The sequence below is a fragment of the Suricata suricatta genome, chromosome X, assembly GCF_006229205.1.
Source record: "Suricata suricatta isolate VVHF042 chromosome X, meerkat_22Aug2017_6uvM2_HiC, whole genome shotgun sequence".
NCBI classification, from domain to species: Eukaryota; Metazoa; Chordata; class Mammalia; order Carnivora; family Herpestidae; genus Suricata; species Suricata suricatta.
In genome coordinates this window covers 8,544,621-8,570,907 of record NC_043717.1, presented here as the reverse complement: position 1 = coordinate 8,570,907, position 26,287 = coordinate 8,544,621, and the positions used below count along the sequence as shown (strand labels likewise).

At 45.0% G+C, this 26,287-nt stretch overlaps 1 protein-coding gene across 1 annotated transcript in view; it reads right to left on the bottom strand.

The window, feature by feature from the left end:
* FRMPD4 (FERM and PDZ domain containing 4) overlaps positions 1-26,287 on the bottom strand; it is a 793,887-nt gene that overhangs the window by 7,029 nt on the left and 760,571 nt on the right. Inside the window, exons 9-16 of the mRNA XM_029930629.1 lie at positions 23,313-23,444; positions 19,791-19,910; positions 14,099-14,235; positions 11,386-11,512; positions 8,780-8,869; positions 8,035-8,217; positions 5,965-6,103; positions 174-1,238 (exon numbers count right to left, since the gene is read on the bottom strand). Coding sequence (XP_029786489.1) covers positions 174-1,238; positions 5,965-6,103; positions 8,035-8,217; positions 8,780-8,869; positions 11,386-11,512; positions 14,099-14,235; positions 19,791-19,910; positions 23,313-23,444 — 1,993 coding nt within the window. The remainder of the gene's footprint in view (positions 1-173; positions 1,239-5,964; positions 6,104-8,034; positions 8,218-8,779; positions 8,870-11,385; positions 11,513-14,098; positions 14,236-19,790; positions 19,911-23,312; positions 23,445-26,287) is intronic.

The window sequence follows — 26,287 nt, the reverse complement described above, 5'->3', positions numbered from 1 at the left end:
AATAACAAAGGAAACCACATACACGAAGAACCCATGATGGTAGTTTCAGCACACTTATGAAATGGGACATGCGTGAAATGGACAACAGCACATAACGGGACTCCAAGGGTAAATGGCTTGAGAGAATGAAATGCAGGGTTATCAGTGAATAAATGTAACAATCGTGAAAGAACCTGAATTGTCACTGGTCTGCTGTTCTTCTGACACGGACAGAGCTTCTAGAGCTTCCAGTGTGGAAACCACGGTGTTATCCAGGCCCTTCTCACACTTCCCCTCAGCGCTGGTGGGCACAGCGTCAATGAGGGACACGGGGATCTCATCATTTTGCAGACTTCTGCTTGGCTCCTTGTCCTCGAGAAAGGAGGCACCCTGGCTCTGAGAGTCCTCCTCATCTGAACTATCTCTGAAGCCAGGTGGGGGTGCGGCGATAGCCATGTTCAAGGAACGCAACAGGAAGTCATCCTCGTTGTCATCCCCTTCTGGAGGGGGCAGGGAAGTGAGGTCAATGATGTCATCGCTGGACCCAGACAGGTTGAGGATGGCCGGCTGGTTCATCTCTCCCACCACGAGGTCCTCCTCACAGCTCACCTCATCTTCGTCTTCTGCGTCGTCGGTGTTTTCTGCATAACAGATGTCATGCAGGAGGGGCTCCTCTATCCCCTCGGTGGCCTCAAAGTTTTTCACGTCACCTATGTTTGCGTAAACAGAATTTGCCACAAACTGGATGCTCTCCGTGTCTGGGGCGAGATCCAGGCCCTTCATGTCGTTGGCACCGCTGATGTAGAGATTCCTCTGCTGCTCCAGCAGTTCTGGGCTCTCCTCCAATAGTCTTTCATAGCCAAGAGTCGGCGGATTCATACCGTCATCCAAGGCAAGATCTCCGAAAATAAAGGACACTTTAGCTCCTCTAGGAGACTCCTGTGCTTTCTTCAGAGTGTCTGGTCCCGAGAGGGTCAACAGGGACCTCTGAGCAAGACTTCTGTAGTCTGCCTCACACGGAGCATCTCCTGGCTGGGTCAGTGGCTGGTTGAGTTCATCTGGATTATAGGTGTTGTCTAGATACAGGTGCCGGTGGTCTTTGGGACACAAGGTGCCATCCGTGATGTCAACCGTTTTCTGTTTTGAATCTATATATGTTATCTGGGGTTCTTGTTCCCCTTCGCCAATAAAGGTGGTCATCTGGGGTATACAGTTCCAATCTGGGCCAAGGATGTTATGCTTTCCTTTATTTTCAGTTCCTAAAGAAAAAGAATCATGCAAAGACACGTTACTGTGAGGCCTGGTTTCTTAATTTAATGGCTTGTAGCATCACCTTTGTAAATACCGTTATTCAGCTTTCCAGATATGGTACCAGTCGATTTAGGCTTCAGGTGTAAGGATTTCATGGTCATGAGAATCGACCGTACCAAAACTGATCCCCCACGAAATAGAACCGCTATTTGATAAAACAGGATACCATCTGAGAATAGGGAGCTACCGCTTGACTCCATGTGACCCTTGGTTCCATTGCTAGAAGACCTGACTTACGTTTGTGAATGTGAACATGTAACGTGCCTTTAAAAATCCTTAAAGGTGATAGTCCAATAGGCTGTTATTCCTGAAAATAGATTCTCCTTTTCTTTGTAAAGTGAAATCTAATATTGACCACTTTGTAGAGGAAGATGTTGGACGTTTTCCTCATTGAGTTCAGATAAAGTCAAAGAGCCTCAGATTTCTGCCACACATTTTACGAAATATCGCAATGATAATGTAATAATGTCATAACGAAAATAATCTAACATATACATAAATAAAAATTGAATTTGATAATATAATGATAGCACAAAACCTCTATCTTGAGACTTTTTTATATCCTAGTGGGTGTTAATACTATATTCATGTATAAATGTTGGTATGTATGCCTGTATGTGTATGCACACATGCACGCATGATGCATATGGTGGAACATCACAGATAATGTACTTCTTTCTACTATTTCTTTTTTTTACGGAGATTTTTAAAAATGTTTATTTCTTTACTTTGAGAGAGACAGAGAGCTCAAGCAGGGGAGAGGCTGAGAGAGAGAGAAACAGAGAACCCCAAGCAGGTTCCATGCTGTCAGCACCCAGCCCGTTGCGGGGCTCGATCTCATGAACTGTGAGATCACAACCTGATCTGAAACCAAGAGTAGGATGCATAACCTACTGAGCCACCCAGGTGCCCCCCCCCCTGCTATTTCTAAGCATAGTTGATAGATTGACTAATTTTAACTTTTATTTGGATCATGAGAACTCCTAAAGATTTGTTAGATGTTCCCTGTGAATTAAAATTGCAAAACCCTAATTTAAAAATCATAGTTTTGTTTGTTCCTCGGGGATCTCCCAATAGGGAATTTTGATGTGGGGATTTTGTTCTGATATTTAACAAGACAGAGCAGTATGTCATTCTGTCAATACTGTTTGTAGATTCCAGAGGTAACATTCTGAGGAAATGTTAGGGCCACATAATCTCCCATGAGTATCCTCAAATTGCCCCCCTGGCCCAAGTTTGCATAATACTGACATGAGATGTACAAGTCCAATGGGGGGAAAATCAGTTTTACTGGAGACGTTTTCACACCCCTCACCCCCAGTTATACCCAATAAACTCAATGCCGAATGTTGTTCCAAGTCATTTGCTAAATGCATTTATTTTCATGAATAGCAAGTCAAGATATAATTTTGAAGACATTGAGCTACTCAAGAGCCATATTTACATGTTACCTTATAATAAATATACCTGTGGGGGTTCAGCATTGTTTCATGAACGATTTCGATTAGGACTGCATATAGGGGTGTATGTGCATGTGGATGCACACGTCTGTGTAGATCAGGAACATAAATTGCTGGGAGAGGGAGAGTAGTTTAGCAAAGCTGTGACAGGGTTCTGGGTTTAAACTTGTGGTTGGCAAAATTTTCCTGTAAAGGGAGGGCTAGATAGTTGACATTTTAGGTTTTGTGGGCCAACTGCTTGGTTGAGCAACTACTCAACTCTGCCATGGTAATGCAAAGGTAGCCATAGATGACACATAAACAAATGCATGTCGTGGGGGGAATGGCAGCCTCTTCAAAGATGTATCCACTCTGCGATTATGACCTTGGGAAAAAGAGCCTTTGCAAGTGTAATTCAGTTATGGACCTTGAGAGGAGTTTATCTGGATTATCCGTGTGAGCCCTAAATCCAACGATAAGTGTCCCTATAGGATAAAAGCAGAGGGAGATTTGGGCCCCACAGAAAGGAAGGGAAGGCCACGTAAAGATGGAAGGGGCAAGAAAGGGTTCTTCCCTTGAGCCTTTGGAGAGGTATGGCTGCCGCTGCCTAGATTTTGGACCTGTAGCCACCAAAATTGTGAGAGAATAAGTTCTTGTTATGTTAAGCCCCAGGGTTTGTGATAATCTGTCACAGCAGCCCTAGGAAACAAATACAATGTGCATGGTTGAGTACCAATAAAACTTTATTTATAAGATTTGATCCATGAGCCACAGTTGGCCAACTTCTGCTTTAGACTAACATGAAAGCTGAATAGATGAGCAGGCTAAAACAAGTTTATAGTCACTCAGACCCTCCTAATGCACAGAGATGCATAGATATGTGGGTTCAGGGATTGTGAAAGTAATTAAAGGTTAATTTTCATGATAGGGAAGAAATGCAGGCTTACTGTTCCTTATTAGAGATCTTGACTAAGGTCTCTGACCAATTTGAGACAAGAAGAAAATACACACTCAGTCTTGGCTTCCTTTCAGAAGGGTGTAGGTACTTGGCTTTTAAAATGATTAGAGATACAGAAGGATGTGGGTTAGGAACCAGGGTCTATGCCATGGCCCAGTTTCCCATAAAACAGGAGGATGGTGTGACAGGGATGAACTGGTCTAAACAGACTTCACGCTCTACACTTCTTGGGTCTCAGGGGGAGTTTCTGAAGAAGAGAGTGGATTTGCAACCATTAGAGGATGCTAAGCCATGGGCTGCTACTCAGCTTTGGTCAACCAGTTGCTCCTTGGTGCATGCCAGCTCTGCCCCATGCCCCCCTGCTTATACACATTCCCGATACCCCCTAGCAGAAAGAGATTTGTGGCACATGCCCTCACCCTCATTCTCAGTGTAGAACTGAGGAGAAATTATTCAAAGGTTGAAGGTCCATTCTTTCCCCATGGGGATAATAGTTTTTGTCCCTCGAAATTTGATTACACGTTACATTGTGAATCACTATAAATGGCAGAATGGGGGCCCTTGTTACGGAGACTGTTTTTGAAATGGTGGGTTTAGTTTTCTTCATGCGCCTGGACAATCTTAAGGGTCTCTGGGGAACAGGTTTGATTTTCAAGATAAACTCCGAGATTTGAAAACTGAGAGCCGCAAACTGGTTTTCCAATGCAAAAGGATGGTGTCACACCGCTGAGCTGATCTTCACAATTTCCCAGGCCGGGGGTAAATTGTTCAAAATCTCCTGGCTCAGTGAAAACATGCGAGCCCGCCAATGTTCACCACCAACATGGTGCCCGTTCGCCACCACCTTTTTGTTCCTTCCCTGTTTGTTTCCCATCATTTGCAACTCTCAGGGTCTTCCTCGTCTTTTTCTGTCCCTGTCACTTTCATGCTCAAGTACTTCTGCTCCTCCTTCCCTGCCAATTGTTGACAGAAGTATCAGGCAACCTTCTCGGTGTGGTGCGGAACTTCCTTCCTAACCCTTTCCTTGCAAGCTAGGTTCCCAGATCCGATTTTACAACTGAGAAAACACTTAACATAGAGAAATAAAATAAAACAAACAAACAAACTTGGGTTGTGTGTGTCTATCGACAACCTACAATATATTTATGGAATAATCATTTCTGTTTTCTGCTAAGTCTAAAAGTGAGCGGGTTTTCCTTCCCCCCTCTCTCTTTCAGAAACAGTGACAATGGAATTTGTTCTTAAGAATTTCCCTTTTTTTCAAAAGAAACTCTGATTATAATTCTTTAAATGTTTATTTATTTTTGAGAGAGAGAGCACAAGAGGGGGAGCGGCAGAGAGTGAGAGGTGGGGGGATAGAGGGATCCGAAGCGGGCTTCATGCTGACAGCAGCGAGTCTGATGTAGGGCTCGAACTCACGAACTGCGAGACCATGACCTGAGCCGAAGTTGGATGCTCAACCGACTGAGCCACCTAGGCGCCCCATGATTCTAAGTTTTTCATGGGTCAGCAGCTCTGCTTTGAATGCTAGTGTCTGTCCATCAGCCACATTTACTGGGTGTCCACTGTAGATGGAGGAAAATAATCAAACACTAAAGAAAAAAAGTCTAAAACAAATGAAAACCACCCACCCTCAAAGAAACAAACCCTTAACACCGCGGCCCTCCTTGGCCTCACTCGTGAGTGAGCTCATCCTGTCAAGTGGCTGAATTTGGTTGAGGTCTTTCCTATCTCCGTGCTCTCACTACAGAGCTAAGATGACTGCCGGGGTCCTGTCTAGAGGCCCAAGTCCAAGGGCTGCGTACCACCCAAGTCCTATTGGTAGAGCTTCCAGAATCCTGGATGTAAGTCTGTTATAGGAGGACGTGCCCAGACACTGAGGCCTAGGGCCCCTTAAGGAGAGACAAGCCCTAAAGGTGAGGCTCAGAACTCCTACTGGGCATACTGTTGTTAGTTCTCTGTGTCCTGCCTTCTGTAAGAGCAAGGTGGTGAAAACTGTCATAAAGACAAATGCTTACTCCCTTCAGAATAAGATCACTGCCTTTGAGACATCTTCCCCAGCACTTCTAAGTGATGTGAAAAACAGGATGGAAAAACCAACATTTCAAGTAAAAAATTAGATCATATCCAAATTATCTGAAGGCTTTTGTATTATATTTGGACATTAGATTTTTGTAGGAGTACTGTTTTAACTTTTTGAGATACATCCTTATTGTTGCCAGGTGGGGTGCGGGAGGTGGGGGAGGTCAGTGCTTCATGAGTTTAGGAAGAGAATACCTGTTTCCTGGGTCCCGGTGTTTTTCTTGTTGGCCATGTTAAATATTGACCTCCTGGAATCCACAAGTAGCCGGTAGTAGCCAGCAGTTAAGCAGGCCAGGTTCATGGCATCTGATGATTCCATCAGGAGCGTGATGGGCTATGCAAAAGAGAATACTTTGGTTAAAGCCATCCCTCCCTCAGTCAGCAACCTCAGGACAACAGTTGTATTTGTGCTTAGGAAATGTAACAAAGAAAGTTCCTGAGCAACCGTTTCATTGAACAAACACGAAAGGTCCGAAATAACACCAACCGCCTTACTGGAAAACATTTAGGTGACGCCATCTTGAAAGCTCAGACATTTTGGATCTTTCCAAGGAATATTGGAATGGGAGAAAAAAGATAACATCCGTTTTGTTTCTAAACAGTTACCATCTTAAAAAGTTATAGTTAAGGAGTCAGTTACCAAATGTGAACCCGTGATCTGAAAAAAAAAATCACAGGAAGATAAAGTTTGGGTTCATAGTGAAAGTGAGTGTTGAAAAGAAGTAAAAATTTAGGAGGAAATTACTTCCAAGACTGAATGAAAAGTGTCAAAAAGGTCCAGGAAAAGGATGCTTGTAAACGAAATTGCAAATTCACAGGGAGGAAAACAGAGGTGGGAGTTAAGAAAAGGCCTTGCTAAAACTTTCCAGAAACCAAGAGGTTATCATATAATTGGAGAGGAGTCTTAAGCATATGGTGGAGGAAGTGTTGAGTTGAAGCACTTACTCTCATTGAATCAGGAAGGATGACTGGCTGGTCTCTTCTAGTTGAAGGAGAGAGAACCCGAGAGAAGAATAAGGGAGCAATACAAAAGCTGATACCCCGAGAGACACAGAAATGTCCCAGTGACTGGCTCTTGCTTTTGGTCTCAGGTATAGGACCCGGGCCAGGTTTGACGGCCTTGGCTGTGGAATGTAACTTCCCAATAAAAGCCCACATATTACCTGACGAACTACCTTCTCTTTCCATTTTAGGTGAGGTCTCCCCTCAAGGCATCCCACGATTCTCTCCTATAAGCACGAAACCACCAGTAGGGTCTTGCCACCTACTTCTGTCAGGCCAGATTATCCTGTTATCAGGTATGTGACGATTGTATCCAATTCACTCTTTTTCCTACTCTTTTTTCACAGGGAGCCATTGTTCTTAGTATCTTTGCTCACGGACTGGGCCAGGCATTCCAAGTTCTTGCACTTTCAGTGTCATGAAGTCAACCAGAGACCTGGAGTCAGCCCATGAAATGCCACGAGCCATGGCCACCATGTCTGAGCTCCATACTCTCCCTTCCACGGTCACTTCCTCCCGTTGCAGAGTACACTGAGACTTTTCGATTTGCTGTGTAGACAGAGCCCTGGTGGGAGTGGGTCCTCCCTGCCTGTTCTCACAGCATTCCTCCTGGTCGATGCTGTTTCCTTTTCTCCATGGAAACACAGATACGTTAAACATGGCTGAAATCCAATGACTTGTCTACTACTGGGACAAGAAGGTAGGAATGGGGCACCCGGGTTATTTCCTGTCAATTTTCTCTTTTGGGAGTAAAGTTCTCCCCTTTGAGGACAATCTCAAATTCTTATTTTAAATGGAATGGCCATGACATTCAGAGGGGCCAGATGTTGCTGGTACTAATTGTGACAGCACAAAAAGACAGACTGGCTGAAATACTCAGCTTTTCGCAAAGAATAAACACATACGGACTCAATCTGACAAAAGGGAATGGGAGTTCTAAATAAAGTTGGGAAAAATCTCCCCGACTCTGTACATGAATATTCTAGAAGGTTAGCAGGGAAACATCTCCCCACTCTCTACATCTGTGATTCATGTACTCTGTCCTCAAATCACACAGCTCTTGAGTGAGGACTGGAGCCCTCGGGCCTGGGGTGGGTGAACGTTGGTTTCCCCCCACCCATCCCCATTCCCACGACCCTACACCTCGTCGCATTTCTGATCCTTTGCACACACTGAAATTTTGACTGCTTTGGAAATGTCAGCGGTGTCATCACAAACGCGCTGTTCAGACCAAGGCCCTGTGTCAACATTTGAAAGACTTACATTTACGTCCAGGACATGGAGCTCCACCCTCACCAAGCTTTCTTCTTCGGTGAACATCTCAATCCTGTTGACGTGGCTGAAGTCAGCTAACAGGGCCACCAGATTGGTTTTGGTGTTTATGACATGGCTTATGCCATATCGGGGCCCCACCAGGAGAGTCACTTCTGACCGCTTTTCTGCCTGCTAAGAGATGGTGACAAAAATAAAAAATTTCTAGACCTCTAAGCCGCCATGCAGAGTTGAACCTGAGAGTCTGTTCTCAGAAGATCACATTTTCCTTAGAATGCATTTTTCGATTAGATTGTACCAAATCATCCAATTAGAAGCCCCGGACATCATCATTGCATTGAGGCTCTGCTAAATTATGAATAGCATAGACAGTAAATGTTATCATAGCACATTTTTTCATCATTGTGAGACACATTTAGAAATGAGGATTTTTTTTTCTTTTTTAATATGAAAGCAACTCCTGGCCCAGTGATTTAAAAGAAGGCCATTGTTAGCGTGCATCAATTCTCTCGGTTCCTCCTGTTTCCTTTTCTAGGGCATTCTGCAGTGGCGTTATCTAGTTTAACATTTCGTCTCATATTTTCAGACTGTGGTGCAGTCGATTAGAAATGAAGGCTGGAAAAGATTCATAGCCGATTGGCTTTTGTCATCAAAGGCAGCTCATTGGAGACAGCCGATGGCAGTGACATTTTGCAGGCTTCTGGGCTTCCCAGAGAAAGCAAGAAAAAGCAATTACCACTAATGTCGCCTTGAACACGCGACCCCCATACAACCGAAGATCACTGAGGAACTTGAGATAATGGACCTTGGCTTGCAGTGCAGACAGCTGAGGAGAGAAAAGAAACCCCAGGGGTTAATTCCATTGAGTATTAGTCTGTTTCTGCCGGAGACCGGCTACAAACAAGGGCAGACCCAGATGCTTTTACTACCAACAGATGGAGTGTGACGAGGATTCCTCATAAGGAGTCAAAGTCACAGTAAATTGCTGTGTGCTTGGTTTCGTGATAAAGGGCCACAACAAGAAATTCAGATTAAAACCTTCTGATTTGGGGAAAAAGGCATTGGTGGCAGGATAGCGGTGGAGGGGGTGCGGGTCATAAGCATGGATCTGCTGGCCCAGGGTTCTCAACAAATAAGAACGAGATGGTAAGATAGTCCACTGACACAGCTGCTTATTGGAGGCTCCGAGAGTCGAGTGGCGCCTTCCAATCGCGGGTAGGGATGAGGCGGGCCATGTACAGGAGACTCACCTGGACACAGAGTTTGGGAGAGCCAATTTGAACACATTATAAAAAAAGTACTGGATTGTAGGGGTGCCTGGGTGGCCCAGTCGATTGAGCGTCCACCTTCGGCTCAGGTCATGATCTCACAGTTATTGGGTTCGAGCCCCGTGTAGGGTTCTGTGCTGACAGCTCAGAGCCTGGAGCTGCTTTGGATTCTGTGTCTCCCTCTCTCTCTGCCCCTCCCCTGCTTGCACTCTGTCTCTCTCCGTCTCTCAAAAAGATAAGATAAAACGCTAAAAAATTTTTCTAAAAAGTACTGGATTGTTAACTATACCAAAATGCACTACCTTTCCTGTAATTGTCAGCTGGTCATCCTACTTCCTTCAAAAGCCCAAAGCATTTTGCAAATCGATTTGAAAGCAAACCACTTACTCTTGGCTAGAAAAACTGACCTTTACAGAAAAACAGTGATGGATAGATCTTAGAGTAGTTATCCAAATTATTACAAAACCAGTGGGCCATGCTTGAAAAAAATCCTATCAAGCCAATAAAAAAAATTAGCTTTGCATCAATCGTAACAGAAATTTTAAAAATTGTTTTTGTTTAAGTGTATTTATTTAAAAATCTCTACACCCAATGCGGGGCTCGAAATCACAACCTGAAGATCAAGAGCCTCATGCTCTACCAACTGAGTCAGCCAGGCACCCCCAAAGAATCTTGATCCATGACGTCCAGCTAGATTTCTGTGAGCGGAAGCTCTCAGAAATAAGGAAGTAAGGTGATGGGGGCTGATCGTGTGTCAAACCTGACTTACATTTTCCAAAGCCATGGCGTGAGGAAGGAACAGAAATGAGTACGTTTCAGCCAGTAAAAATGACTTATCATCCAATACAAAGACCAAAGAATTACACACATAAACTGTGATTTGTATTAGCCCAAGTTTCTATGCGGAACATCAATCGTGAAGCATGCTGGGGTGGCTTACCCACTTCCAATTTTATAAGTCCAGTATTTTAAGGTTCCTCTTTCTGGTTCTTGAAACCTTTTGCTTTTTATTCCCTACGAACATAACTCTCTATTCAGACCAACAATCTATTTGAACGTGGCCTTTGTATTTTTTCCAACAACAACAACAAAAAGGATGGAGATTTTAACACTAATGATGGTGAATGGTAGAAGTAACTGTATCTTCCTTTCAGAAGTAAGACTGAATTCAGTGGTGGTCAACCAGGGCTGATCTTGTTTCCCAGGGCACATTTGGCAATGTCCGAAGACATTTTTCTTTGTCATAATCAAGGGCATCTTGTGGGCAGAGAGCAGAGATCTGCTAAATACCACACAATGTGCAGGAAAGCCCCCCTCTCCCAGCAAAGAATGATTCCAAATGCCAACAGTGGGGAGGCAGAGAAACCCTGGTTGTTTTTTAAAGAACAATTTTTTTTAACACTTATTCATTTTTGAGAGAGAGAGAGAGATAGAGTGCGAGTGGGGGAGGGGCAGAGAGGGAGGAAGACAGAGAATTGGAAGCAGGCTCCAGGCTCCGAGCTGTCAGCACAGAGCCAGAGGCGGGGCGCGAACCCACGTGTGGTGAGATCATGACCTGAGCTGAAGTCAGACGCTTAACTGACTGAGCCCCTCGGGCGCCCCAAGAAACCCTCGTTTAAATACGGTGGTGGTCTGGTCACAAGGACCTTTGTTGAGTGTTGCGCATTGAAGCTGGTCTGACTGGTAAGTTGGGAACGTGATGGAATGGGAACTTATCTTGCAATTCTATTTCTCTAATCACAAGGTCTCAGTGGCTATGCAAGGTTGTCTCACATGCACACGTGAACACACACACACACACACACACACACACACACACACACACACATACACTCAGGAGTCCATAGCTCCCAAGAAATAACTAAGTTTCCAGAAGAACACTTACTTTTCATTAGTCTTAGAAACAGGTTAACAGTCAAAAAAAAGGGGGGGGGGGCTGGGGTTATATAGTGTTACTGCTTCTGAAAATATGGTACCAAGTATTTAATTCCCAAGCTAATTTTAAACATTTTTTAAAATGCATGCAAGCCTTTCTCTTTAAAATCCACTTTCTATTAAGATGCAAATGTGATACCTTTTTACCCGGTGGTACCAAGTTTTGATTTGCTTTGACAAGGTGTGAAAGTGCTTTCTTGATGTTCTTCTCTTTCATGCTTTGCAGCACAGCAGAGGGAAGAAAAGTCTCTAATCCCCATTCTTTTCTGCAATAAAGAGCAGATATTTAATTTCACATTCTTGTGATGATTAGTTATCTAAGACAAAATGGCGTTCTGATGTTCGTTGGAAGGAATGAACTCAGGGACAGGCAGGAAATGGAGAGAGGTGCCCAATTAGGGAAGCAACTTTGAATTTACACTCAGGAAACATACTATCTGATCATTGATACATCTGTCTGCATTTTAAAGGAAACATACTCTTCCATCTTCAGAGAGAATGCATTTGGAACCAGTGGAAACAGTAGAGACAGTTTATCCAACCCACCTCTGAGTCTCGTTGAATTCATTCATATATCTGAGCATGTACTTCCAATACAATTTCTCTCCATTCCTTTGATTCTGTTCCACCTGCCCACGCTGTGGCTTTCTCTCTTCTCTTACCAGCGCCTGCGTAACCCCTTCAGGCCCCCAGACCATTCTTCCCTCCCCTTTTCCTTCACCAACGGCTACTTAGCTAGACACACACACTTCTCTTCTCTCCCGGCCAGAAGACGGCTGACTCCCTCACTCAACATTTCTTGATGCATGTGCACATGCGTGTGTGGGTGTGAGAATGAGGAGTGCCGCTGGTGTGGAGTCAAGGTGGGGTTTGTGACCCTTAAGTATGTGCGGCAGTGGTGGGGAGGTGCAGACATCACAAATAGGTGTGGATATACAAGAAAAACAGATAAAATGGGGCTAATATATGCTTGCAGAGGCCCTGTCTCCTCAGCAACGACTACAATCTTACCCCAACGACAGTCCATATTTTGAACTCTACGAACTCTAACCTGATTGGTCATGTGCCCACCCAGTGCCTCCTAAATTATGTGAAGATCTCCGAGAAGGTTTAGTTGTTTCTCCTACCCCAGATCATCTCCAAAGAAGGGTGGGAAGACAGCCTTCCCCCACTTGAGCAATCATGCTCCTCCCCAGTTAAGATGGTGTTTTTCACGATCGCCATTTCTTCCTCCTCCTCCACTTGTACTTATTATTTCTCCTCATCATCTGGCACGCCTTATGGGGTGCCTGGGAATTCTACTTGCATCATTATTTTATGTCATTACTTTTCAGATCTTTATAATCAGACCACACATTCTCCGAGGCTGAGGATTGTATACTTATTCGAACTGTCTACCGTCCCAGTGTGAAATGCTCAGTGAAGAGCTGTCTGGTGAGTGGCTTACTTAGTGAGAACATTATTGTGGACTCTGTAAGATTCTTCCTCAAGCCATCTTCATTGCCTGCAAACCGGGTCAAGTTGGACAGGCCACTTTTTCATATGGAAGCCAGCGTCATCTACCCCAGGAACACAAGGAAGGGGAGTGGATGTGGGAGTGAAGGTGTCTGACTGAGCGGAAGACCTCCCTGGGGGCGGAGTCTCTCTCAGGCGACCGCCATGGCCTGTCTGGCAAGAGAGAAACCATCTGTGAAAAACGGAAGGCCTGAGGTTCTCAAAGCGCACACAAGGATTTGTCCCTCAGCATAGACAGGAGCACCGAGACTTTTGAGGGTAGCAGCCTTGGAATCAGCAAACCAGAGCTCTGATCCTCCCCAGCACGGGGTCCTGAACTCGTTGGAGGAAGCCATTTTGCTCGCTGGTGGGCCAGCCTTGCGCTGCCGGAAGTTAGAGAGGCTTACAGGCAGCCCATGGGAAGCTTCTTTGGAAGGTGGGGTTTCAATTAGCTTGCACATCACTTGTGTAGGCGGACAGGGCTCTAAGGCTTTTGGTGTTAGGTGGCTTTGGTCCTGCCACTAACTTTGAAATAGCGTTCCTGTGGCTGAGCCGCCTGCCAACGGGGCGACCGAGGGCTCTCTTTTAAAGGAAGACCCTTAAATAGACCTAACGGAGGGCAGCACGACTGCCTTTTTCTAAGAGGGAACCTTCTCTGGCCAGAGAGAAGATACTACAGTACTACGTGCTGACACGGAGCAAGAGAAGGGTCACATTTGTCAAACATTTGAATCGTGAAGCAAAGTTTGATCGTACGGCATCCCTTCCAGCAGCCACGATTCTTTACCACAGATACCCTCCTTCCTGACTGTGGCTAAGAGCGTTACTCAGGTTCTGCAGGCCACTTTCTTCACACAGGTGCTTCCACTGATCACACGACCTATAGCACAAGGTGAAGTCCTGCTGCCTGGGTTCGAATCCCCACCCCTCTAGTTAGTAGCCTTGTGACTTGGGCAAATGCCTTACTCATCATGGGCCTGGGTTTGCTCATCTGTAAAATATAGCTAAAATCCTACTGATCTCATAGGGATGTCACAAGCATTAAAGAGCTTCCTGTCTGAAGAGCACGGAGACCAAAGCTTGGCTTGGAATCAAGTCCGTTTAGGAATTTTAAAGCGTAGGCTTCATGTTAAATCTGATCCTCATATTTTAAACAATTCTCGAAAGGTGGATTATGTAAGAAATGGATCTCTTCCACCAAAAATGAACACGACGTTCATATATTTTGCCCATGTTTAACAAATGCCCTGCCACAAAGAGGATCCATTTTGGAAATAGAGACATACATTGAAAATACACTTGGGCGTTACGGACACAGCATCTTTGTGTCTGAAATGGCTCCGAGAGTCAACACTTACTCGATGTATTTGAGAGAGATTTTCTGCGTTTGCTTCGTGGTGACGGTTGCGATGTACATTTGCAAGGCTGCCAGCCGTAGGGCTATGTCATATTTCAGCTCGGGCCCAAATCGTTCCTGAACGACGTCGTTACAACTCTGCAAAAGAGACCAGCAGAGGGCGCAGCGTGTCAAAGAATGGGCGGCCCGTGCTCCTCAGAGGAACAGGTGAATGCATTTCCCTCGTGTCCCACCTTCCCGTCAAAGGCAAAGAGGCTAAATGTGGAAACATTTCCACCAGGCTGCTTGGAACCCAGTCAGTATTTAATTACGTGCACAAACACAGGGACCGCACAAAACATTTAACATTCATCGACAAATGAGCTGCTATTTAAATATTTAGCTTTTTGTAAAAATAATTAGGAATTCAGGTACAGAATTTCCAAACACAGGTGCCGCGATTGAACACGCAAAGCTCTGACAGCACCATGTGGCTTGAGCTGGGGTTGGAATCTTGGATTCAAATCCTATTCCTCCACTTCACAGGGGTGGGAACTTGGACAAGTCCCTTAACTATGCCGTGCCTCAGTTTCCTTTTTTGTAAATCGGGCATCATACTGCTCCCTATTCACGGGGCTTTGGTGAGGATGAAATGAGCTAACCATGTGAAGTCCTTAGAACTCTACCTGGTAAGTTGTGAGTGCTCATACTCATACGCGTAAACAGCAGTCATTGCCAATGTCATTAACTGCCATTTAGCTCTCTAAAGGGGCTCTGGGGAGGCAGATTTAGCAAGGGGCTGGCCTGCAGCAGCCCTGGGCTCACACCCACCTGCTTCGGAAACTTGGCTTGGCCAATGCCCACCTGTGCGCGTACCTTCAACCACTTTACTCTTGCAGCCTTAGTTTACTCATCTGTGCAATGGGGATTCATGCAAACACGCCACTGGAGCGGTGCCAATACTGAATGGGATCCACACCAAGCGCTTCGGCTCGGCGCACTGGTGTACTCGCTAATGCGCAGCCAGTAAAATCCTCAGCTCGCTCCAGTGGTGACCGCCCCCGCTGTGACTCTGAGGGCGTCATCCCACATCGCTGGGCCTCAGTTTGCTTCATCTGTACATGGGGGGATGCCTACCTCACAGGGTGTGTGGCGAGTTTCAGATGGAAGGGTGGCTGTGAGCGTGTTGCAGCGTCGCCACAGTGACTTGGTTCCCAACAGGACATGCTCGCTCATTAGGAGCAAAGCATTGAGCCATCGGTCACTGGGAACCACAGTGTCGCTTTGGCATAACCGCGTGCATGTTGTGAGTGCGTGCGCACGCACTTATTTTTGTCCTGGAAAACTAGGCTTGGGGGCTAGAAAATACGATATTTGGCCTTTTCCTTCTTTGCCTTGTCCCAAGAAGATTTCGAATGCAAAACTGTATCAGATCCTTTGCGTCTTTTCCAAGCAAAGCACATTTGTGACCCTTTCGTGTACTGACGTTAAGAAGTGGGAACACGTACCCCTGTATGGCATCCGCACACAACATTTACCCTTCCAATACTGACCCATGCCCTACAGGCGCTTCGCAATGCAGGCTCTATCCCCATGCTCCAGGGTCGTGCCTCTCAGCTTGTCCCCTTGCTCCTAAGAGGGAAATCACCTCCTCTCTCTGCCTCCATCTGTAATATGGTCTTCTCTCTACCTTTGCTCCTTCTGAAAATCTCGCACCTATCTCGATTGCACAGAACTCCTTACTGGAAGCAGGTCTGGTATGAGATAGGGCGGTCTGAGTGAAGGCAGCCATTTTGTTTTAGTGTTGGGTTTACCAGTTATTTCCAAGTGTCTTCGGGTGTCCTACGGGTGTCCCTAAAGGGACACCATGGGGTTGAGGCTCATCTTACAGTCTCATGAAGGGTGAGGGTGAGGAAGCCACTTGGCATAGCACCAGGCCATAACAAGCACTTAATGTTTGTTGGTAAATCATTTTAATAGACGGCTTGCTTCTAAGACTGCTGTGGCGTCTCACCCTTGACACAGGATTTGAGCATAGGATTTAGAGACAGAAGCTCCAGGTTTGGTCCTAGGCTCTGTCAGCTACTCATCAGACAGCCTCGAACATGGCATTTCATCTCTCTTGACTCTGTTTTCCTACCTGAAAAATGGGCTCACTCTCAAGGTTGCTGGTACATCTCTAAGGATGTTTCATAAACTGGAATGTGTTTTAGGGTGAGTCACCATTGATTCTCCATAGAGTTGTGACGGGGACTGCTTTTTCCCCATCCCTTTCATACCCTGTATTTAACCTGGGTGAGTTTTTGGCAAGGTGTTTAGTCACTTAATTGTATTATATAATTAGTTCAGACTGATCCTGGAGAATTAGTGTGAAGTCTGATATATATATATAGTGGCACGAATCATACTTTTATTACTCATAATTACATTACTTAAAATACAGTTAACACAAGCAAAGCAAATGGTGGCCACTGTTTTGCTAAATAGAGGTCCCAATACTCTACTTTAAGCGCACAGAAAGCTCATTTATTGTGGACTGAGGCTGTTCCAAGGGTTTTAAAACATCACGTAGTCTCTCAGGTGTTGTCCCGCTTACTAAACGGTGTAACCATCTTTTTCTTCATAGATGGTGGACAGGTAATTATGAATGACAACAGTGTGAATTACCAGGGTGTTCTGTCACTATATATGCTAACATTTGTGGACTGCCTCATGGCTCACGAATGTGTAGGAGATTAACAGATATGACCACCCTCAAGCCTCTATTTTCATTGCCAAGTTCATCTCATCAATGGCTATTGTCCTCAACAGCAACCCACAAGGATGACTTGGGTTTCATCTTTGCAATGTGTATTGTATATTATATAACGTAATGTATATTGCAATATAAACTGTAATGTATATATTGCTTCTGCTTACTCTCGTTCTCTAGGCTAATTTTCCGGCGTCTTTTTGGTACCTTAGAAGCGACATGGGTACACAGCACCACTTGCAGATCCACTGACTTCTGTTCAACAGAGAAGTTATTTTGGACATACCTCACAGTCTGTGATATGGAGTCGGATGCCAAGAAATTTTCATTTCTTATTCTCAGCGGAGGACATATGAGAGGATGGTAGCTTAATTTTGGCCCAGCACACATGGCTTCCCACCTCCTTCCCTCCCTCCATTGGCTAATCCTCGAAGGGGTGCGGGCTAGTCCAACACCCGTGCAAGATCGCTGGGCAGGGTCACTTCTCAGAATGGTCCCACACGTATACAAAGTGTATCATTTGAATAAGGAAGATCTCGACGAACTGCATTAGATTTGAATAGACACACCTTACACAAAATTGTGCTTAGCCGTCCTCCTGGCCTGCCTAAGAGGCCGGTGCTCCCCAGGAGAAACACAACCGCGTTCCTCTTTCGTAAAGGCCATGGGCATTATGAAACGGGATGTTTAGAGCAGAAGCAGAGTCAAATGGTTTTGAAGCAGCACCTCGTGAATGGCATGAGTACATAATTATAGGGAACGGCAAATGAATGCATCTGTCTACAGTCACACACTGACTGGCCCCCCTAACTATTTATTTGTAACTAACAAGCCAAAAAATGTAGCACACCATCTGAGTGGCCATGGGAGGGCCCTAGCTTGGTTCTCAGGAGGGATAAGGATCGGCCAAGAATCAGGCAGTCACTTCCAGGTCACTTGGCCTGCTGGGGAACAGGGGACATAGTGGAGGGGCTCAAGTGGCCAGAGTTGAACATCTAAAAAACTTGGGCCATGACAGTTTCACCGTTCTGGGTAGGAAACGGTGTAAAGCACACCGTACATTTCTTTATGTGATAAACAGGGAATGCTGAAAAGGACTTGCCTTTTCCAGATGACTCAGGATTATCTTCATGAACATTAATCATCCTACTGAGCCGTAAGTACCACAGTCTCTTCCAAAGAGTACTGAGGTGGGGAGCGTTTAAGCGAGCCTTGCCTTTAGTGCCCTATCTGCTAGAATGTTCTAGTACATCCGGCTTCTTTCTCCTTCGATTTAATTTCTGTTCTCCAGGGTTTACTGCCACTTTAATTTATGCCCCATTCCCAAGCTCTGGCACTTACCTTGCCATGTGTCTCTGTCATCTTCTACCTGTTTTCTTTTCCCACTCAATTTTTTAAAGACTCTAAGAGCTTTGAAATATACAAGAAAATACTGCGAATATTAGAACAAAAACCGGTACATCAATGACCTAGAATGAACAACTGTTTCTTTTTCTTTCTTTTTCCAACTTCTTTGTGTTTTATTTCCTGCGGCTCCAGAAATCACTGTCTTACACAGGTAGCGCTACCTGAAGGGGGCGGGTCTTTGGTTTCTTGTTGTTGCTTGTTTTTTTGCCTCGCTTTGGCACTTTCTCCCTTTTTTTTTTCAGGGGAGGTTACATTTAGGTTTACAGTCTCTTTGAGTAGTTCTAACTTTGAGATGCTTAAACTTCAGGTAAATGGGTTCTTACTGTTTAATGTGATTGTGCTGGGAATTTAAGCGAGAGTAATGGGTAGCAGTTAGGGAAAAATGTAGGAACATCTCCTAAAGTCAGACGAATAAATTCCCTTTGGAGCAAACTAGGAAAAGACTCTCATCTCTGGAAGCCTTGTTTTTTGAGAATTATAACCCAGAATTAGATATAGTCAGTCTGCAAAGGATACTATTTTCTTGAAGTCTTATTGTCTTGAAATTAATTATTCCATTGTAAGATATATCACATTTCAGAACCCTCTAAGCCCCAAATAAATGAGTGCATAAATGAGTAAATAAAGGAGAAAGGAAAAAAATCTTTTTCATAGTAGAATGCTAATTAATAAATGAAGAAGAAATAATGGACTTAGAAAAATCATCATTTTAAAACCATTGCAGTAATAATGGATCTGGGCCAGAAGCATGAATGAGTCCTGAAGCTAGTGAGTGAAAGGGTACTAATTACTCTCCACAAATTCCTTGTTAATCACAAAAAAGTAGTAACTTCTGGATGGATAAATTTGCAGATGGTCACCTTCACCAAGAGTCACAGTTCCTTTCACCATTAAGTAAGGGGACAAAGTGACATCATATGCCTCCTGACGTGATGGACTGGGGAGGACACAAAGTCACTCATGTCATTCTTCTGCCTAAATGACATACCCTCAACCTAATTAGGAGAAAACTATCACAGGGACTCAAATTCCAGGATTTCTACAAAATAACTGACCAGCACTCCTCAAAACTGTCGAAGTCTTGAATGTCAAAGAAAGACTGAGGAACGTTCTGGACTTAAGGAGGTTAAAGTGACATGATAATGAGATGCAAAATGGGTTCCTGGAGTGGATCCTGTTCTAGAAAAATGGTTTGGTGAAAGAACTTGTGTGTGTGTGCATGTGTGTGTGTGTGTGTGTGTGGCACGGTGCAGGGCAGGGGTGTGAGCATGTGTTCATACTAAAGATAAAGCAAACAGGTAAAATGAGAACCAGTGGTGAATCTGGGTGAAGGAGATCAAAGAGTTCTTTCACTACTCTTGCAGCTTTTTCCTAACTATGAAATGATTTCAAAATCAAAAGTGAAAATAGCAAAATGGAGTCCTTTCATGATGCACTGAGTGTGGGGTGGGGGACAAAGAGAAAGAAGATTCCAAACGAAGGAATTTAGGGGTAAAACCCCACATTTAATTTATCCCTCAACATTCATATAAAACATGCCGCAAATCTCACATACCTGAACATAGAGATACTCGAACGCAACTGGATCTCTTCGTAGAAGGTCAATTGGATCCTTCGGGACAAAGCTAATGCGGAACAGACACCTCATCTTATGGGAGCTGGGTCGCTGTGTCACCTAGAGGAGTAGACCAATCACAAGAATCCTTCAACGCGGGCTGAGAGACACGGAAGCAATGACAACTCTGAATGCCAGGGAAGGAAGTGGTCGGAGTTCTTTTACTCTGTGTCATAGATACCCACTCCCTTAAAACTGCTCCTACCCTGGTTGTGCCCCCCAGAAGCAGACCCTGAGATGAGGGTCTTACTAACGAACTGCCTCCTGGAGAGGCCAGTAAGGGAGTGGGCGAAGCAGGTCCGGCAGGAGAAGACACTCAACAAGAGCACAGTCCCCAGCAGTGGGTAGCTGTTGCCTGACCCCACAGGGGACTCAGGCGATAACCCTCATCACAAAGTCACGGGGACCTGAGCCACAGGACCACTGATAAATCCTTGGTCCCAGGCTGTACCAGGGGGATGGAAGTTTCCAGGGGTGTATGGAACGGGTGCCAGGGGTCCATGGCTGGCCCTCTGGAGAAGACCTGAAGATGCTGATGCTGTACGTGACATCACGCCAAAACTACGGTGAGACTGGACGTCCACAAGGGGATCCAGAGGGAGAGCACAGAGATGTGGTTTTTTCCTGAGTGAGACTCCAGGCTGACGCAGCCCAGAAAGCATGACAGGGCCAAGGTCAGGTAACAGCGCACTGAAAGGGAGGAAGATGCGAGTTTGGGCCCGTGCGCTAAATCTGGAGTCCACACATTTCCAAACTACCCTGCACTTTTTGATATCATGACATTGTTCAAATCATTCACGGGAGCTTAGAACACTCCACAGGTTCATTCAGGGGTGAGGACCATGGACTGTTTTGTTTTCCCTTTTTCCCAGTTAGGTTTCGTAATTCATAATTCCTTTTGTGACAAAAGGGAATCGGCCAATGAATAGTAGTCCTTAATAAACAACTGAATGAATGTGAGACATTGGACTCCAAGGAAGAAGGTAAAAGCTCTTCAATTTCCCCTCAAGAGATCAATGCCATGTGACCAAAACCGTAGCCTTGATGCCCTTGAATGTGATTTTCTATGGATCTGTATGTTGGTTTCATGGACTTGTAACTACATTTTTTAGAGGTCAAATCTGGCAAAATAAAAGTGTTCATGACCTGCAATTTAAAATTCAAAAAAGAAATGGCAATTGCTTAATTGAACCCCATGTTGTGTGTGTGTGTGTGTGTGTGTGTGTGTGTATTCTTATAGTTTACATTGCTAATTTTGTTGAGTAGAACAATTTCAATGGGAAAACACATACTTCTTTTAAAGGCATACTGACAAGTAGAAACCCTGACCCAGCTCTCTGGCTGTTGGCAGGATTACAAAGCGGAGTGGACTCATGAGCCCATGGGCGGGGGACTGCTCATCATCACTGGCTGGATGGTCAGGCAAACCAGGAAGAAGAAAATACGGGCACATAAGAGACCAGTAGTCTTGCTCGGGTCTGCTGTGGGGTTTTACAGGGACATTCTAGGCTTATCTGTCAGAAGGTCTGTGCTGATGTTAGAAAGTCAGGTATCATTTATCTCCAACTCCTTTAATTACTGCTTAGACTCTATCCTGAATTTTCCACCAGCGACCTTGAGCCTATTTTTATCATCAGCAGGCTACAGTAGTTTTGGAGCAATAATGTAATGCAAAAAAAAGTGCTCTAGACTCATTAGAAACAGCAGCCTGTAAAAATAACAATCCCTAAAACAAGAAAACAATTTCCTGGAAACTTACACATTTTTTCTTTTTTTTTTACACATTTCTTATACTTACTCTTCTACCATGCCTATAAATATTTTATTGATCTAGCTTTTCGTACGCAGTGACTTCAAAGGCATATAGCTGGTTTGTTTCAGGATATTTAAATTCATCCGTTTTCTTTTCTAGAAAGCATACTTGAAGTTTTAATACTTTGCTTTCGGTTCTGATTTAAAACGAAACAAAGCCTCTTCTAGAAAGAGAAGGGAAGGATCAGTGTTAGAGGCTTTCTGTTTCCTTCTAACATTTTAACGGAAATTTAAATGTTCGAGATCAATCTGGAATGAGAAGTTGTGGCTCCAGAAGATACGCTGAAAGAGTCTTTGTCTGGCTAACCCAGCGAGAAGCTTTCCCATAAATGCCGTGGGGTAGAGAGACGTTCAGAGGGAAACTATCCAGCAATATCAAAAGGTTGTGGTGAGAGGTTTCACTAGACTCCTACTTACTGACTGTTGGCCCATGTCCCCTTGGCATTTATGGCCACGAGCTGAAGGCTACTTACTGCAAACACCTGTGACCATTGGCCAGCACCAGGCACCCCTGCACGGCCAGGGAGCACCCATCCCGGGGAGCAGCTCACACCACCACAACCAGCGTGCACGCACCCCTGCCCCATTTCCCTCCCTCTCCTAGTGTTTCCTCCCCATAAGCCATGGACACCCAAACCCTTGTCTTAAGTTCGGCTTCGGGAGGACCCCCCGAGCCAAACAGTGATCTTTCCCATGTGGGATTGTGAATGTCGGGGGTTGCTCTCCTCTAACAAAGCAGAAAGCAAGTCATCGGTTTCCAAGGGAGTATTGGCACCAGTCAAGACAAGAAACAATCATTGGAAGCGGTTTAAAATACCTATAAGGTAGATTTGAGCCTGATAAAAATAGGTTAAGTGTAGATTGAGGGCTATAAATGTACACAAACGATGGCTTTGTAACTAATTCCCTGCATTGAGTTACCCTGAATCAAGAGGCTTAGGGAGATTGTGGGACCCAACTCGTGACAACACTTTCCTCTACCCCATTTGTCTGGGGGAACCTCCTGCCCCCCCTCCCCGGGTCTCCCTGAGGGCCCCCCTCCATCAAGTACCCTCCATCAGCCAAAGACTCTGCATGTGCGGAATCACGAGAGAGAGGAGGGTGCCACGCCAAATTCAGCAGCCAAGCAGCCTGCTTGTCCTCCCAGAGAACAGATGGGGGTGGCATTTTGGTAGCCAGGAACTGGGACACATTGGTGGATCCCACATTTACAGTGAGCAGCGCAGAGGCAGGCATTTCAAGCCTCCACAAATAGTCAGGTATGCACCCAGAACCTGAGACACCTAACTAGGATTCTGCTTTCCTTTAAATGATCTCAGAAGCCATTTCTTTTGAATGGCTTTGAGAGGCTTTGTCAAAACAGGTGGCAAGTCATTGCCATGACATCAAATATGATTCTACGGAGTCACATTCCCAGTGAGTAGGTGCCCAGTCTTTGGCAACTCCACACGTGACGCCAACTGACTGTCTATTGACAAATTAACACAAAATCGAAGCGTCACCTTGAGGCGTACAACCCATTGGGAATGGCAGAGCTTTCTTTAGCGGCGATGCCCAGGGCCTCAGTGAGCGCACTGAAGGGACTCGAGGACAGGGGAATTCTGGGGCCAGATGACCTCTGCTCTCACCTGGGAGTGGAATGTCACACACCTGAGTCAGAGTCTCCTGCTCGTGAAGCAAGAGCAGCTTGGTTCCAGCCTCTTCCGTCCTCTGCTCCAGCATGAGGGAGAAGTGTTCGATGCCTTTGATGGAGAGTTTCTCTTGAAGAGTTAGGATGACATCCTTAGAGAGGAAACATCGACAAGAAGCCATCAAAACCTGCACAGCTCTCCGGCAGAGTTTACCACGACAGGAAAGCGTTGCTCAAATGGGCTTTAGCTCTGGAAGTTTTAGATCTTTTGTTGACCCTGAAGCTTGATGCTCCTTTTTCTGACCTCTCCCACCACCCTGAATCGTTATGGAGCTCAGAAACAGGGAGGCAACAAGGTAAACAGCTGGAGGAGGTGCTCGCTTGGCTTAACTTAGAGAGTCTATCAATAACTTGTGCAGGGGAGCAGGTTTGGTTCCCTCTTCTTCTAAATGCAGGGGGGGGGGCAATTAAACCACCTCGGAAAGTGGTCTACCCCAAGGGTGTGCAGAATACCCCCTGAATGCCAAATCTGCTCTTCCCCCCAGCCTGTTTGTATAAATAAAGTTTTATTGAAACACAGTCACGGTCATCTGTTTATGTATTGTCTATAGCTGCTTTTGCCCCTTGCGTCGGCAACAGAGATTGTATGATCTGTGAAGCCTAAACTATTTGCTATCTGGTCCTGTACAGAGAAAGTGTGCTGACCCCTAGTCTACACTTCTGTTAAGAGCATGCGGTAATGGTCGGAGAGTGGGCTCCGGAAAGAGTCTGGTTTCTACTCCCGGCTCCACATCACACTAGCTGTGCAGCTTTGTGCAAGTTATTAAACTTTTACGTGTCTTGATGTCCTTATCTATAACCTGGGGGTGGTAAGAACACCTATCTGAGAATAGATATAAGGGCTAAATGAGTTCATACATAGAGCACGTGTACTGTAGCACCGTTTGACAGAGTTAGCGCATTATAACAATATACATATATTAGCTTTTATTTTAAATCTCTGGGGAAGGTAGAATGAACAAGCTTTGCTAGCAATCCTTTATAAGATTAAACCTTTAGGATCAGGGGCACCTGGGTGGCTCAGTCGGTTAAGTGGCTGACTTCAGCTCAGGTCATGATCTCATGGTTCGTGGGTTCGAGCCCCGCATCAGGCTCTGTGCTGACAGCTCAGAGCCTGTAGCCTGCTTCCGATTCTGTGTCTCCCCATCACTCCACCCCTCCCCCTCTCACACTCTGTGTGTGTCTCTGTCTCTCTAAAATAAATAAACATTAAAAAATAAATAAAAAAAACCTTTAGGATCAGACAGGTGTCCTATACATGCAAGAACATGTTTACTGCAATGCAAACAAATGTCTTTCAAAATGAAAAAAAAAACCATTACTTTCTTTCACATGATCTGAAAATAAGTAAATAAGCTCTCATTTGAAATGAAACTTAGAAAACTGGTACTTTTTTCATGTCCTCCAAAACTAGCAAGTGATCTCTCAAGATAATTTATACTCCGTTGATAAAAACTCCAAAGAAAAGTGCTTTTCATCCCAGGGCGATGCTGCCCGACAGCAACATTTGGCCATTGCCGGAGACATTTTTGGGTGTCACAATGGGGCTGGAGAGGCTCTTGACATTGAGGGATGTGGCGAGACCTCTTACAGTGCACAGGACGGCCCCCACAATAAAGAATGTGCTGGTCCAATGTATCAACAACGCCAAGATCAAAAAACCCTGTAATGACATGAGGCTTTTTCTTTCTTTTTTTTTTTTAAAGTGATCTCTCTGAAATTTTGGTTCTTCCCTATTGACCTTTGTCAATTTCTTCAGACCCCCATAAAGCAAAGACCTCCACACCCACTCACCACCAAAGAGAACATCCAACTGAAATGCCTTGACTATACTGAATTTCAGAAAAAGGTTCTCGGCTTTCTAAGTTTTGTTCAAGGCCCACAAAAGAACAAACGAAACCAGCCTTTGTGTGGCAACAAGTACTTTGTGAAATATTCTCCTGAATCGCCCGAGAGGACACCGGAAAATTTTATTCGACACTGTCGTATCCCTTTCGTAACTACACTATTTCTATTTTACGCCTACCAGCCTGTGTCCATTGTGATAGTAAAGCTGTGAGGTGCAAGCTAAGCAAGTTCTCCTTTGCCGCGAGCTCTGCACTGCTCCCTATCTTCTCCTTGCCATCTGCCATCCTCGGGGGAAACCAACCTCTGTCTAGTGTGGGTTCCCATGATAAAGAGCCCAGAGAGAATTAACAGCAGGGCTCAATTTTAAATGTCCATGTATTTCCGCTAAGGAATGCACTCAAGTCTTTATGTGTATCATCAGATGGGGTGGGGGGGGGTCCAATGGCAAGGAGCTTTCCTGACCACTGGGTATTAGAGAACAAGCTAGAACATCAGAGGAAGGAGTTGTAATAATGCAGCTCTAGGCCTTCAGACAATGTCTGGCCATGCCCACTTATGTAGAAAAGGATTAGTCTTGCCCCAAGAAGGGTTTGCCTCTTTGCTCCTGGCTCTCGGGAGGTAAACCATAAGCCCTTGGAGTGTCCTGCCTAATTGACATGTCTTTACCTGGAGGTCAGAGAGATAGTAGGTGTTCTACATTAAATGACATGATGTTTGATGCGATGCCCGTTGGAACTTGCAGAAGTCATGAAAAGGTAGTAACAAGTAGTCACCAGCTTTAAGTAAAAAGTTATTTTATGAAACAATTTTTAACCCATTTAGGTTAAACCCCCTTAAACTGAAAGGGGATATCTAAGGAATGAGTTACTGTGCTAAAGATTACAGTACTAAGTCTAGGGGCAAGTGTCCAACTGGCTCATGCCTGAGTGGTACCGACTTGACTTCTGGAGGACATTGTCTGTGGTGCCAACCTCCAATAAAAACCCTGATGGACAAGGCTCAGGCTAGCTTTCCTGACATGTTGTCACACGTGATTGTGGAGAGAAAGAGGCATCTTCCGAAGGATTCCACGAGGAGAACAGAACGG